The 16,371-nt window shown below is 40.1% G+C and overlaps 1 protein-coding gene across 1 annotated transcript in view; it reads right to left on the bottom strand.

Moving 5' to 3' along the window:
* CNOT4 (CCR4-NOT transcription complex subunit 4) overlaps positions 1 to 14,657 on the bottom strand; it is an 81,556-nt gene extending 66,899 nt beyond the window's left edge. Inside the window, exons 1-2 of the mRNA XM_007952900.2 lie at positions 14,484 to 14,657; positions 7,098 to 7,295 (exon numbers count right to left, since the gene is read on the bottom strand). Coding sequence (XP_007951091.1) covers positions 7,098 to 7,295; positions 14,484 to 14,657 — 372 coding nt within the window. The remainder of the gene's footprint in view (positions 1 to 7,097; positions 7,296 to 14,483) is intronic.
* Between the last annotated feature and the right edge of the window lie 1,714 nt (positions 14,658 to 16,371).

Raw genomic sequence — 16,371 nt, 5'->3', positions numbered from 1 at the left:
GGAGACCCGGTCCCTCTTGGGAGGGTAACAAGGAAAGTGTTCAGTGCAGATCAGTGAGTAAGCACCAGCCCACCCGTGCTTATATACATATAAAAAAACAAAAACAAACACACTGCCCTTGAGTCAGATCCAACTCATAGTGACCCTTCCTTGGGTTTCTGAGGTGGTATTTCTACGAAGTAGATTGCCCAACCTTCCTTCTGAGGAGTGGCTGGTGGGTTTGAACTACCAGCCTCCTGGTTAGCAGTCTAAAGACTTAGGCACTAGGCGACCAGAGCTCCTTCACATACATACAGGTGTGCGCATATGTATATGCATCTATGGGACTGGAAGCACACACATTCATATGTATAATAAAGTACATATAGGGCAGGCACAGTTATGAATACTTCTTATATGTGAGCAACCTTGCAGGAATGGATTTCTAGGAGTGAAAGACGAGGACCATAATCTTGTGGGATATCTTGGTCGACTGGCATAACATAGTTCAGAAAGTTATGTTTCACATAGTAGTTTGTGAGTGATTGTCTATTTGGAGCAAAAGAGAAAGAAGGAAACCAAAGACTCAAAGAAGAAACTACTCTACAGGACAAATAGTCTGTAAGAACCACAGCCTCACCTACCTAGAGACCAGAAGAACTAGATGGTGCTCAGCTACCGTGACCTACCCTTCTAATCAGGGTCACAACAGAAAGACCCTGACAGAACGGAAGAAAAAATGTGGAGCAGAACTTCAAATTCCTAAAAAAATATATATATATATTAAAAATCCAGACCTACTGGACTGGCTGACACTGGAGGGATCCCTGAGACAGGTGGCCTGTGATACCCTTCAAAACTCGTACTGCAACGAGCCCCTGTGGCCACCTCATCACAAAATAACAAACGGGCTCAAACAAGTAATGACTATGACCCATAAGTACTGTGCTCCTTTAAAAAAATCACCCATGAGATCAGTCAACCATTACTTTAAAACAAAGATGAGACTGGAAGGGATCAAGTACATGAACAGAAACCGAATAACCGAAACAGAAATAAGGGCAATATTTACACATTGCAAAGAATGAAACCAGTGTTACTGAAGAACTTGTGTAGAAATTCTTGAATGGTAACTTACACTGCTGTGTAAACCTTCACATACTCACTACACAAAATTCTATAGAAGAACCCTGATTAAAACAGAATTTCAAATTCTAAAGGAATCCAGATCTTCTGGACCCATGGAGGCTGGATGAACCCCTGAAACTACTGCCCTGAGATAATCTTTAAATACACCCTGAAGCTTTCCTAAAACCAAGTGACAGTGGAAGGTGAACTCGTAAAGAATGTCTACCTCGAGTGCTGTGCCCTTTTAAGATCTATCTGTATAAGGTCAGAAGGGCAACAGCAACTCAAAAAATTCGACAGAAACCTTAGGCAACAGTGAGTTTATATTAATGGAGGAGGAACAACTCAGAAACGGAAGGTGAGAATGGCTGTACAACTTGAAGAGTGTAATCCATATCACTGAATTGTACACGTAGAAATTGCTGAATTCATGTATGCTCTGCTGTGTATATTCTCAACAATAAAAGAATTTTTTTTTCAAAGTGGGTACTAGGTCTGAAAGATTGAAGACCACTGGTTCATAGAAATAATTTCTGGCTGATATTTGAGTATAAAACTTTCATAACAGCATATGATTGTATATAATTACACTGACATGTCCACAGCCAAAATATTTTTCAAAGCACAAAGCAAAACAACTCATTCCCTGTTTTTAAAACATTCAACAGCTTCCCACTACCTGCAGGATAAAGTCTAAGCCCTCAGCATGGTTAGAAAGCCCTTCCTGATCTGTTATCACTTACCTCCTCAGCTTCATTTCTTACCACCAGCATGCTAATCTTTCAAACAAGCAAATCACTTGCTGGCCAAGCTCTTTTTCATCCTTCAGAAGCATGAGCACATTTTCTGTGCCAGACCACTTTACTCCAAAAACAGCAGAGGTGTACACACCTGTCCCATGACAAGGGAACATTCCATGTGCCCAGGGCACACAGTGCTTCTTACTCTGTTGCGTTACTTGTATATGTAAGTAGGGTTACCTTGTCCATTACTCTATGCTCAGCGTCTTACACAGTGTCTGGGACAGTATATGCACCCAGTAAATAGAACAAACTGTCTTAGCATTGAATAAAAGAGTTACATGAATGTAGAACACAGGTGGGTCTCAGAGCACACCAAATGGCCAGTGGCTGGTAAGAAACAGGTTCAAACAAATTTAGACTCTTCATATTGCGCTGAACGTTCCACATTCTGACTAAACACAACAGTCAACTAGCAAAACAGTACTCCAGTGAATAAATACAGGGTGTGGGGAGTAGGCAGAGCCCGTGGACATCAGCACATTACTTCCTCACTCTATGCCATGGGTTCGGTTCACAGTGAGCCAGTTTTAGTAACAACATGGACTATAAAAGGCTATACGACAGAATTACAAGTGCCCAATGGTATGCTTAATGGCTATAATGGCTTGCTGTGTATTCCTTGGGAACACAGCCAAGTGTTCATGAACACTACTAAGAAAAACAAAAATCTAGTAATCAGACAGATGGATAGATGGACAAACAGATGAATGACAGAGCAATTCTCAGTGTAAATACATTGGAATAGGAGTTCTAAGACATGGGAGATTCCAGGCCTGGCTCTTCTATGAAATGGCTTTGTGATCACAGGCAAGTCACCTACCTTCCCTGTGCCTGAGTTTCTCATTGTAAAATGAAATGACTGTCTTTAAAGTCTTTAGTTCTTCAAATGGACTGCTCTTCCAGGTTACCACACAGACCTGTGACACTCTTGTTCTTATATGTTGCCTAGCTAACCTGCGTTCATTCTTCAAGCCTAACCTTAGTCATCCTTTCCTTGAGGAGGCTTTTGAATCCCTAAACTAAGTATGCCCAAAAAGCCCTATAGATGCCTTTCCTAAAAGCTTAGCACGCTGCTGTTGTTAGTTGCCGTTGAGCCATCTCCGACTCACAGTGACCCTGTACCCAGCAGAAGGAAACACTGCCTTGTCCTGTGCCAGCCCCATGACGAGGCATTTCATGGAGGGCCCTCCCCCTCTTCGCTGACCCTCCACGAAGTATGCTCAGCATACTTACAATCATTTAAACTCCGTCTACCCAACAAACCTGCAAGCTCTTCAAGGAAGAGACTGTAACTTGCTTGGCAACTACTTTATCCCCAACATCAAAGAACCTGACATATGTTAAGTACATTGTAGTCGATAATTAATTTGCTACAAGAATGAATTAAATACCTACACATAAAAAATTTAGGACTTAGGAGGCCATCATCATCAGCTTAATCTAACTGTTGCTTTTAATTACCGTATCTTCTAAGACACATTTTCCTACTGACAAATAAATTAATACATTTGACAATAAATCTTCCTATGAAGCTTTCTAATATACAAAAATTATATTAGAAATATATATTTATATATTTATTATATATATTGTTGTTGTTGTTGTTAAGTGCCGTCGAGTTGGCCCCGACTCATAGCGACCCCTCCTTGGGTTTCCAAGGCGGTATCACTATGGAAGTAGATTGCCCAACCTTCCTTCTGAGGAGTGGCTGGTGGGTTTGAACAGCCAGCCTTCTGGTTAGCAGTCAAATGCCTTAGGTACTACTCTACCAGAGCTCCTATATTATATAAATAAATAAATAAATAGTATAATCCACACAATTATCTGTAAGTTAGTTCTTTTTACTGGTTATTGTTGTTAGGTGTCACTGGAGTCACATTATATGACTAAGAAATTAAAAAATCTCCTTAAGTAAATGAAAACTCTTACCACTTACAAATCAGACTCAAAAGAACAGGTAAGAAACCTACAATCCAAGCATCAGTTGGAAACCCTACGGGGCAGTTCTCTGTCCTTCAGGGTTGCTATGAATTAGAATCGAATCAATGGCAATGCTTTTCAGCTTTTTGATCTCACCCAGCCTGTGGGTGCTATTCCGTATGCCTCCAAAAGTACTACAGCTGACCAGATTCAGGATGCATTAACCAACAGGCTCATCACACGCAAGATTCCTCAAAGACAAAAGTTCCGTAACTTTACTGGAGTGGCAGTTCCAGAAAGGCAAAACCAGATTCTAATCAGTAAGACTGTCAGGTGCCACTGAGCAGTTCTGACTGATAGCGACCTCACGTACAACAGATTGAGACACTGCCTGGTCCTGCACCATCCTCACAATCGTTGCTATGTTTAAGCCCATTGTTACAGCCTCTATGTCAGTGCATCTCATTGAGGGTCTTCCTCTTTCTCCCTGACCCTCCACTTTACTGAACATGGTGTCCTTCTCCAGGAACTGCTCCCTCCTGATAACATGTCTCATCATTATCACTTCTAAGGAGCACTCTGGTTGTCCTTATTCCAAGACAGGTTTTTTCATTTTTCTGGCAATCCATGGTATACTTAAAATTCTCTGTCAACATCATAATTCAAATGCATCAATTCTTTTTCAGTCTTCATTACTCACTGTCTAGCTTTTGCATGCATGTGAAGCAACTAAAAATACCATGGCTTGGGCCAGGCAAACCTTAGCCCTCAAAGTGACATCTTTGTTTCTTTAAATTTTAAAGAGGCCTTTTGCAGCAGATTTGCCCAATGCAATGTATCATTTGAGTTCCTGACTGCTGTTTCCATGGGTGTTCATTGTGAATCCAAGTAAAATGATATCCTTGACTTTAATATTTTCTCCATTTATCATAATATTGCTTATCAGTACAGCTGTGACAATTTCTGTTTTCTTTATGTTAAGGTACAATCCATACCAAAGACTGTAGTCTTTAATCTTCACCAGTAAATGCTTCAAGTCCTCTTCACTTTCAGCAAGCAAGGTTGCCCTATGCACTAACCTGTGATATGCAGATGACACAACCTTGCTTGCTGAAAATGAAGACGACTTGAAATACTTGTCGATGAAGATCAAAGACTGCAGCCTTCAATATGAATTATAGCTTAACACAGTGAAAACAAAAATCTTTACTAACTGGAGCAATAAGTAACATCAATAAGATCAGCAGGAGTAAAAAGAGGCAGGTAAACAACAAAACTCACAGAAGCAAGAAGTACCCTCTGATTAGGAAAAAGGCGGAGCTGACAGAAGGAGACAGAAGCTCTGGCGCATAGTCATCATGACGAAGCAGCTCCAGGTAATGGTCATGCGTGGGGACTAGCTTGGGAAAAAGGAGGAGGAGCTGCTGAGGTTCAGCCAGAGACCCAAACTGAGCTCTCTCTCCTTTTTGTGTCCAGGAACCCTAGACTTCCCTCTTGGCTTTGGAAAAAAGCTAGTCTCTTGAGTAACATGTAGCCCACTGGTGCCAGTATCCCTGGACCTGCTGTTGCTGTTGTTATGTGCCATCAAGTTGGCCCCAACTCATAGCGACCCCTCCTTGGGTTTCCAAGGCAGTATCTGTACGGAAGTAGATTGCCCTACCTTCCTTCCTAGGAGTAGCTGGTGGGTTTGAACCGCCAGCCTCCGGGTTAGCAGTCAAGTGCCTCAGGCACTACGCTACCAGAGCTCCCTCCCTGGACCCAGAAAAACCAAAAAGCAAACCCACTGCCATCAAGTCAATTCCAACTCTTATGCCCCTATCAGACAGAATAGAACTGCCCCACAGGGTTTCCAAGGCTGTAAATCTTTATGGACGCAGATTGCCTCCTCTTTCTCCCTCACAGTGGCTCATGGGTTCAAAATGCTGACCTTTCGGTTAGCAGTCAAATGCTTTAACCACTGCCACCACCAGAGCTTCTTTTCCTGGACCTAGAGATCTTAGTAATTCTTGAGTTGCCACCATGTTTACTGCCCTTTCCAGATGCTGGATAAACCCTTCCTAAGTCTCCCGTGTCTAGATCTAGAGAGCCTTTGGAGCCTCAACAAACAGTAAAAGCATCATCATCAGTAAACACTTAGTGTTCTCTCTAAATTAATTTTTATACAAAAACACTTTACACTTCTTAAAGTTCCTCCTTCTGGGTCCTTCAGCCCACCTCACCAAATCTGAAGATTCTGACATCCCTAAGCATATTCACTTAAAGTCTCCCTCTGATTGATACCACATGAATATTACTTCAAACCCTTCGTAAGAAGTATTTTGAGAGGTCCTTACAATCTTGTTCTCTCTTATTGAAATAAAAATCTTGGTTGAATCAGTTTCTATCTACCTTTCCAACCATCTAGTCAGTACCTTCTGGTGTATCAGCCATTAATAATTAGCAGATAAACTGTGGTAAACTGTAGTCAATGTCATGAGACAAAGTGTATGTGAGCTGCTGTATGAAAAGTGAATTTGCTCTGTAAACTTTCACCCAAATCACAATAATAAAAAAAATTTAAAAAAAAAACCAAAAAACTATTAGCAGATAAGTATCCAAGAGGATCAAGGAAAATAGGAGCTCAGCATTACTCTACCGAGGCTGGTGGTGGCAGGAGGGAGAAGAGGAAGCAAACAAAAAGGTTAGTATCTCCCCACATGAATAACAAAGAACATTATTTCCTTTCACCAAATTATCTCTCCCCCCCCAAAAAACTGGCTAGAGCGAATGAATGAAGAATGATGACACAGATAGGAGCAGTTCTGAAAAACCAAAAGTTACTTCAAGACATAGGTAGGATTAAAAAATACAGGTTATTACGATTTCCAGTGTGTTCATGTAACTACACCTCAACTGTGGGTCCTTAGAAAGCCACAGAAATGAGGAAAAGAGAATGGTCACATGGCATCCAAGTCTTGCTGGCCAGACAGAACCATTACTCATCCTTCACAGTCCACCAGCATTACAATGGACTGAAAGATCTCGTTCAACTTCCTAGTTTTACAACTGAAGAATCTAAGGCCAAGAAAGGTTAAAGATTAAGACACTTGGCTAAGATCACAATTGGCCATTAGTTCATTAATGATTATTAAAAATTAATTTCTTATCTTCTCCTAAATTTTAATATTTTCAGAGAATTCCTACAGTTGAGCAGGGTCAACTGTTATTTCCAAAAAAGACAGCAAACAGAAAAAACGTCAAGTTGAGAAAGAAAACACAGAAACTTACCTCTGGGTCTGCTAGGCGCTGAGACAGACCTACAACAAAGACGAGGTTTTTTTGTACAACACGTACACTAGCCAAATGTTTGCGATTTTCTGATATTTTCTGTTTTCTCTCATTTTGTTTCTGTTTTTTCTCATTCTTTATCCTTTGCAGTTCTTCCTGGGAGAGTGGTTTATATACTGCTGGGTCTTCTGGATATGGCTTTAAGCATAAAATAAGCACAGATGTTAGCGTGAAAGACAGAGACAGAAAAACGGCAAGGATAACAACGATCAATTTCTGGACAGCAGGCATGTGGGGATTTGCTGTATTTTCTGCCCTTTCCATGAATGTCTTCATTACTTAAGACAATTTTTACTTAATAAAAATTAAGTGTTAAATGAAATTGTTTTAAAAATCCTTATTGTGTAGCCCTTAGCACAGACCAATACCCTGGGCAGTGCAAAGGGTTAACTGCTAACTACCAGCAGAGAGGCTGGAAGGTCGAACCCACCCAGAGTGCCTCAGAAGCCACACCTGGGGACCTGGTTCCAAAAGGTCACAGCCTCAAAAACTTTGTGGAGTGACTCTACACACATGGGGCATCAGGAGTCGGGACAGACTCCACAACAAGTACAGCACAAACTGTTAAAACTTTCATCACGAACTGTTTTGAAAAATACCTGTATTTATTCTATAGTTTAGGTGGATATAACTGTCCTTTATCTAGCTATGAATCCTAAGCTCCAGAAGACAAGGTCAAAGTCTCTCTCATTTTAGTAGTCCCTACAGTGTCTCAGCACGGTGCTTCTAAGGTGCCGTGTAAGAGGCAGAGAGTCTGAGTTCTCTCGTCTATATACAGGTTTATGTATTACAATCAACAGAAATTTAATGAAAACCTATGATACACTAGAAAATTAACAGTTAAAGTGCTAGTTCCTTAATACTTTTCCAGTCTAAGAGGAGAGAAATGGGCAAATAAATAACAGACACTTTGGCTCAAGAGTGCAATGCAGCCGTGTAGCCCTAGACAGGCTATTTCAATCCTATCCCTTAATATGAAAATCTTCTCAAAGGTTGGTGTAAAGATAAAAGATTGCCCATAAAGCAATTATGATAGCGTTTGGCATGTAGAAAGCCCTCAGTAAACACTAGCAATTATACTGCTCTGTGTCTTTATCTTTTCCTCTTCAAAATTACGATACCAATCTTCATTCCTACTGCTAATGCCAAGGCTGCTGGTGGTCTGAAGAAGGCTGTGGAGTCAGTTACACTGCCTGGTTTTCAATCTTGGATTGCCCTTTACTATCTGAGAGACCCTAGCTAAGTTATGTGAACTTTCTAGCTCAGTTTCATCTGTAAAATGGGAATCACAGGACTTAATTCATAGGGTCATGATGGGTAAGAGACAATATACTTATGAGGTAATTAAAACAGCCACCTGAACACACTTCCACAGTGATACCGCCTCGGAAACCCAAAGAGGGGTTGCTATGGGTCGGACCCAATTCGACGGCAGTGAGTTTGGTTTGGTTTTTGGTTCCTGAACACAAGCATTCAGTTAGTTAGCCGCTACTACTAATGAACAGTGTTAATGATAAATGGAAGATGGATATATTTAATGCAGGAATACCTAGAACCAAATCTGAAGAGATCTCGGGAACTGGAACTACAACTGATTGAGAAGTTGTACTATCAGAATATGAGAGTAGGGGCAACAGAAACAGGCCAACAAGAAAAAAGTGGGAACAGAGAAGAGGGGAGGAGACTGAAACCTTGCTACGCCTGTAACATAAAGTTACTTTTATTCTTTTCACATATAAATAAAAACAAAAACAAGTAAAAACCATTAAACTGTAAATACATCCAGACAATGCTGAAAGTGACTAAGACAGTGAGATTTGCCCTTGGGCTTCTCAACTTCTACTAGTGTCATTTTAACCAGGTCCGCTCTTGAAAAACCCCATTTTTTCCTTTCTTTGGTCTTCTTTCAATGTCAAGTTACTGTTCGAGAAGATCTTGTACTCTTCACAGTCTGTCCTATCACAATGAACTAGAGCCAATTACTTGAATGCAAGTATAACTCTTCACAGTCCTCCCAGATATGAGCCCTCATACAATTCCTACATAAAAATCATAATCTGAGAGATACCTGGTTTCTATTTCACACAAAACTTGTGAGTGGAAGACTGACTCACTAATTTCCCTGATGTCTGCATGCCCCCAGGATTCTCCAGGATCCAATATAAAGTTAGTAGACATTCTTCAGATCCATCCAGCAGCACGAGAGAAAGGCCTGGTGACCTGCTTCCATAAAGATGACAGCCTAGGAAACCCCATGGAGCAGTTCTACTCTGTCACACGGAGTCACTATGAGTTGGTACCTAACAACAAGGTGAGTATGTAACAATGGATTACATTGTTATCCTAGACTTTTTTCTTTGTTATTTCATGTTTTTCTATGGAAATATCCTTCCATCAGGTTTCAAAGTCCATTTTGCTGGCATATCTGCTACATAATGCAAAAAATACCAATACAAGAGAACAATGATATAAATTCTTTTGCCACCATTTAGCGCCTACAGTATTTCTTATTCGAGTAGCTTAAGGGAAGTTGTAAAAACTAGTTTTAAAATTTTAACATATTTTTGAAATTGTATCTCTGTTGTTAGGAAGAAATAAATTTTTCTGGACCATATAAAAATATGTTAATTTAAACTAAACACAAGTGGCAACTCTATAATCAAAGTCTTCTTGGCCTTAGCATGGTAACACTGTTCTTAAGACATTGGAAAACCATGAAGAGCATGATGGTTCCTCCTCTCACACACACCACCACCACTGCAGACAGACTGCGAACCCACAAAGCTAGGAATAAACCCGAGCCAGCCCATCACCACTGCAGACAGAGAGTGAACCCACAAGGCCAGGAATAAACCCAAGGCAACCCACCACCACTGCAGACAGAGAGCGAACCCACAAGGCCAGGAATAAACCCAAGGCAACCCACCACCACTGCAGACAGAGAGCAAACCCACAAAGCCAAGAATAAACCCAACCCACTGCCAGCGAGTTGATTCTGACTCATGGTGACCCCACTGGGTTTCTGAGGCAGTAAATCTTTATGGAGGAAGACTGCCCCATTTGCCTTCCACAGAGTGGATAGTGGGTTTGAACCGCCTACCTTCTGGTTAGTAGTCAAATGCCTTAGGCACTGTGCCACCAGAGCTCCTTTACTAACAGTAAAAACGAATATAAATTGTACATAGAGAGAGAAAAAAAAACAAAAGATTACTAGTGATTACCAGAGATAGGAGGAAGTGGGAGAGAGAAAGCCTTTGTTCGTGGGGCACTGAGTTTATGCTAATGGTGGTGGAATATTTTGGAAAAGGATAACAATTACGGTGGCACAACATGAAAAATGTCATCAACCATGGTTGCAGGGGACATCAAGCTCAACTGGCGTAACATACTACACAAAAACATTGTTATACATCCTACTTTGGCAAGTAGAAATGGGATCTTAAAAGCTGGAAAGCGGCTATCTAGATGCAACGGTGAGTCTCTCCTCATCCAGAGCAAATAATGAAGAAAAACAAAGATGCATAGTGTGGTATTTCAGTTTGTGTGTCAACTTGGCTGGGCCTGGTTGAGTGGCTGGGCAGCTGGATGAGACTGGTAATCAGCTCCATGGTGGAATCTACTATGAGCAGCTGAGTAGCTGCTTTAGGGATATGGTCTGCTTCCTGTATATAAGGAGAAGCCTTGGGGAATGGTCTCTAGCTTATGGCACACTTGAACCCTGCATGTAGCCATGTCATTGTTCAGCAGCCTGCCATGCTCTGCCGACCTTGGGACTTTCAACGGACTTGAATTAATGGTCTGCCGTGTGGTTTGGTAACATCAGAACTACGCCATTTTATTTGTTGACCTTGGGCTTGTCAGTCTCTGCAGATAGCAGCTGAGTGAAGAAAAGCCTCCAGCTTCAGTGGGCCAGGGGCAGGAGGCAGAGCTGAAGCCCAAGGTTGAGGGGCTTTCATCCAGCCCCTAGAGCCTGGCACTTTGAACTCAGACTTCTAGCCTCCCTAATTGTAAGACAATAAACTCCTATTTGTTCAGCCATCCCATCTGTGGTATATTCTTGTCAGAGCAGCACTAAGTAACCAGAACACATGGAAACAATTAGGTCAAGGGACTGGCACACCACACAATCCTCAGCTTATATGAGTATGAAACCAGAAGAACTAGATGGTTCTTAGCTACCTCTGTCAACCACTCAGAGGTGGATCTACATAGGATATCCTGGACAGAATGGGAGAACAATGTGGAACAAAACTCAAAATCATTTGATAAAGCCTGGTGGAACCCCTGACACTATGGCCCCTAGTTGCCCTTCTGGTCTGGAACTGAACCCACTCCTGCGGCTCCCAGCGAAACAAAAGACAGGCTACCTTATTAGGTAGATACACTCCTTGGAAAGATCAATCATGGGCGAATAGAAGGGCTGTGTATATACAGGGAGACAGTTTGGGCGGCAGTAGTGGATGGCAAGGAAGGACACAGGGAACAGGTAACTATGGGGAGATGTGGGAGGGGAGCTATTGCATTGTCGGAGATTGCAGTCAATGTCATAAGACAAAGTGTATGTGAACTGCTGCAGGGAAAATGAATTTGCTCTGTAAACTTTCACCCAAATCACAATAAAAATTAAAAAAGAAAAGAAAAATGTCATCAATATCCCTGAGCTGTAAATAGGGAAGTTGTTATGTTGGTGAATGTTATTGTTGTGTATGTTTTCACCACAATAAAAGTAAAACAAACAACAACAACAAAAGAAAAAAACAAAAAAACCAACCCTAATGCCTGGCACAGGGTCTGCAACATAGGATTGCTATTTGCCATACAGCTGGTTCCCACTCATGGTGACCTCGTGTCACTGGATAGTGTAAACAGTGACGTGACCAACCACTAGCCTGGAAAACCCTGTGGAGCATGTTCTGCTCTGCACACATGGGGTCACCATGATGGGACACAGGAAGTACTTGGTATATATTAAATGAACAAACTAAAACCAAAACCAAACTCACTGCCCTTGAGTTGACTCCAACTCATAGTGATCCACATAAGGTTTCCGAGCCTATACACGTTTACAGAAGTAGATCACCCCATCTTCCTTCTGTGGAGCGGCTGGTGGGTTTGAACTGCTGACCTTCTGGTTAGCAGCCAAATGCCTTATCCACTATGCCACCAGAGCTCCTTTAAACGAATAGAGGAATTATTTAATTAAAAAAAAAAAAAAGTATAAAGAGAAATGCATTTGTGGTTTACTTTTTCACTCAAACACAATTTTTAGGATCCAATGAAAAATTACAAGTTACCACATTCAATGAAATACTTCAGTATGACTGAATTCTTATGAAATGATTAGGTACAAATTTTTTTAAAATATGACTAAATGCTTAAAATCCATTAAACAATTCAGATATGTTTTAACCAAGCTAATGTTAAGGTCATTTACCTTCAGATTCACATTTCTTAAAAGAATATTAACTATATAAAAAGTATGGGTAAAATGTATATATAATAGAGATACTTATGTATGTACATATAATATGTTGTTGTTGTTGTTGTTGTTGTTAGGTGCCGTCGAGTCGGATCCGACTAATAGGGACCCCTCCTTGGGTTTCCAAGGCAGTATCACTATGGAAGTAGATTGCCCAACCTTCCTTCCGAGGAGTGGCTGGTGGGTTTGAACTGTCATCATATGTAATATAGATACTACATATTCTAAATAGATATATGTTACACACACACACACACACACACATACATATATATATATATATATATATATATATGGTATAGGAGCCCTGATGGCTCAACAGTTAAGCCTTGGCTGCTAACTAAAAAGTTGACAGTTCAAACCTACCAGCGTCTCCCTGGGAGAAGGGGCCTAGAGATCTGCTCCAAAAAAGCTTCCAACCTAAATTTACATTAATGGGGAGAAAAACTCAGAAAGGGAGGAGAAGAACAGTTATACAACTTACAATGCCACTAAATGGTATACACAGAAATTGCTGAATTGGTGTATGTTTTGCTGTGTATATTCTACAACAACAAAGTAAATAAAATTACATATTGAAAACAATATATATTACAGCCTAGGAAAACCTATGAGGCAGTTCTACTCTGTCATTTAGGGTTACTGTAAGTTGAAACAGACTTGACAACACCTAACAATGACATACACATTTATATGTACAACTAATAGGTTGATATATAAACTATATTAACACTTAAATAGACCTAACCTTTTGACTCAAATATCTATTGCATGCCCATTAGATTAAAAAAAATAATAATAACAAAATTGAACAATGTATTGCCTTCCAAGATATATTGTAAATTCTCAGGTAAGGAAGTTGAGACAAGGTTTATTTCTTAATTTTTATGTCTCTAAACTACATTTTGTCTTCCTCAAAATTTAGTGGTACTCAACACAAGAGTGCTTTGAAATGGGTAAGTAGAAAAGAATGTTTAAATCATAGAAATACATTAAGAAAAATCAGACTCTATATTTAAGCGATGGACACATACATTAGACCTTAGGGTCATTAGGCCCTGAAGTCCTTCAAAATAAAAAATACAGCAGTCCCACCTAGCCTTATAGTTCACTCACTATACTATAACTGTGCTGTGGCAGCTTATCCAAACAATAAAACCCAGAGTACATAAAAATAACAGATTTTAGGATCAGAAGGGACTTTTCAATAATACAATAATAATTCAGAACAAAGGCTTTGGAGTCAAAAGACTTATCTTTGAATCCCCAATCTACTACTCACTATTTGATGACTATGAACAAGTTATTTAAGTTCTCTAAGCCCCAGTTTCCCCAAATGTACAATGGGGATAATAATATCTGCTTGTAAGGGCTCAACAAAGGAGTAGCTGTTATCATGAGACACAGAATTTCAGTCATTTCAAACCATAAACCCTTTTGATAAATATAAAAAATTCCTTCTATTTTGTACCAAAAAATTAGATACCTTCTCAAATATAACTTTGAATGCAGTTTTCCAATTACTTGCCATCCTACCCAAATCCATGACTTCTCTCCTCCTAATCCCCTAAAACAGTGAGTGTCACTGATCTTGTTCATCTTCTCACATGAAAAAACTAAAGGACAACCAGAGTGGTTATGTGACTTGACAAATGTCATACAACTAATTAACAGTAAAGCCAAGACTGGACCCTGACTCTCAGTTCAGCGCTCCTGTCACCTCACTATGACATCTTAAAAACAGAATGCCACATATAATGTCACCTGAAGCATGTTTATTATTTTCAATCCACTTACTCATAGGCATGGGGAAAAACTGGACATGAAGGTATTTTTGGATTATTTACCTTTCTACATGCAGGACAAAGCCCATTTTCATCAGTGCGAATTCGATGCCAACAAAATCGGCAAATCTGGTAGCCACAGGTGCAAGGGAAAAAGTTGATGTCATCTATCTCCAAGGGCTCCATGCAAAGAGGGCATTCCACAGGGTCTTCCTTCGCATCTGGACTGCGAGACATCTTCACGTTTATTAAACAGCAGCAAAAGTTTATAATAATTTAAGGGAGAAGGAAGTTCAGCACTGACAGCTAAAACGTAGACTCTGAAGACCTGCATGAGAACAAAACATACTGTTTACCACTGGAGAAAGAACAGCATACTGAACAATCTAGAATCAAGTTACCAAAAATTTGAGAAAGTATTAATCTGAGCAATTTCTGCCATCATCTCAGAAGAGATTTCCAGTGGCACAGTGCCTACGGCATCTGACTGCTAACCAGAAGGCTGGTGGTTCAAACCCACCAGCCACTGCTTGGAAGGGAAGCTGGGCAATCTACTTCTGTAATGATACTCCCTCGGAAACACAAGGAGGGGTCGCTATGAGTTGGATACGACTCCATGGCAGTGGGTTTGGTATGGTTTTTATCAGCAAGTTACTTTCTTCAGAATTTCCTGCATGTCAAGGAGCCTGGCTCTGTAAATTTTTTGGATCCAGCAGAAAGATAAAAAAAACCAGACTTTTCATCTAGATAAAACATTTAGTGCTAACCTAATACTACTCAAAACGCACTGTGGGGGAAGAAAGGAGATCAGGAAGCATCTTCTGCCTTCAGACCCACTATGTACCCACTCCTCACTTACCAACCAGGTTAGGTTCCAAAGACCAGGTCGTTATGCAAAAATCTGAGTTATGAGAAAATGGAGGATGACCACATCAGATCACAAAACAGAAGGTGACCACATCATTACATAACTGCCACATCACTGTGAATCATGGCCCAGCCAAACTGACACATAACCTTAACCATCACAGCCAGCATTATACTCACTTTGCACCCAGGCATGCATTACTGCCAGATGTACATCATTAATGCGCAAAATAGCTTGATAATAGATTTTTTACTATTGTAGTGAATGTGAAATGTTGGATAATGAGATAGTCAATAAGTGAGGAGTAGGTCTATAAACTGCCTCATCTTTCACCTAAAAGATAATACTACTACTGTATAACTAAAGGAGTATTATTGTCTTCTTAAATGTCATAATTTACAAAACATACTTAATGAAAAAAAGAGGCTGCATTCATCTATAATCAGACATTTCCATCAAAGCCTTACAGAAAACACAGCCTAGAGCTGAAAAAGCACCAATACATATGCCATAGAACCTAACTTCTTATAATTAAATAAGCATTAATACGCCAGTGAGAAGTCTGGGAAAATAAACACAGAGTAAGGAAGGTAAAAGTACTCCTGTGGTAATGCTACAAAAGGCCCACAAGACAATAGGAAAGGAGAAGAGAACAAGCAGAGCACCATGCTCCCAGACACATTGTAAAAGTTAAATAATACACTTTTTTAGATTATGGAGAGTTTAAAACTTTTAGGTATAGGTTTAGGTTAAAAATCACTGTTAGGAGACAACAGAGCATCACAGTCCACACAAAGCAACAAGATAAAGCAGGAGAAACAAGGGACTAGGATACAGACCCAAAACACATCCCTGAGGAAGATGCAGCATTGAAACTCCCTGATAAGGAATTCTAAAGAATTATATTTAGGTATCTTCAAAGGATTGAGAGACAGACCAAGGAAAACACAGACAAAACACTAGAAGAATTATAGAATACAAGAACAAAATGACAAAATAAATGAAAAATTAGAAATGATTCTATATCTAGAGAGAGAAAACCAGAAGATTAATACTAAATTGTCAGAAATAAATAACACATTG

This window comes from Orycteropus afer, unplaced genomic scaffold (genome assembly GCF_000298275.1).
Source record: "Orycteropus afer afer isolate SDZICR_OR568_19922 unplaced genomic scaffold, OryAfe1.0 scaffold00365, whole genome shotgun sequence".
NCBI lineage: Eukaryota > Metazoa > Chordata > Mammalia > Tubulidentata > Orycteropodidae > Orycteropus > Orycteropus afer.
This window is presented reverse-complemented; position numbering and strand designations above follow the sequence as displayed.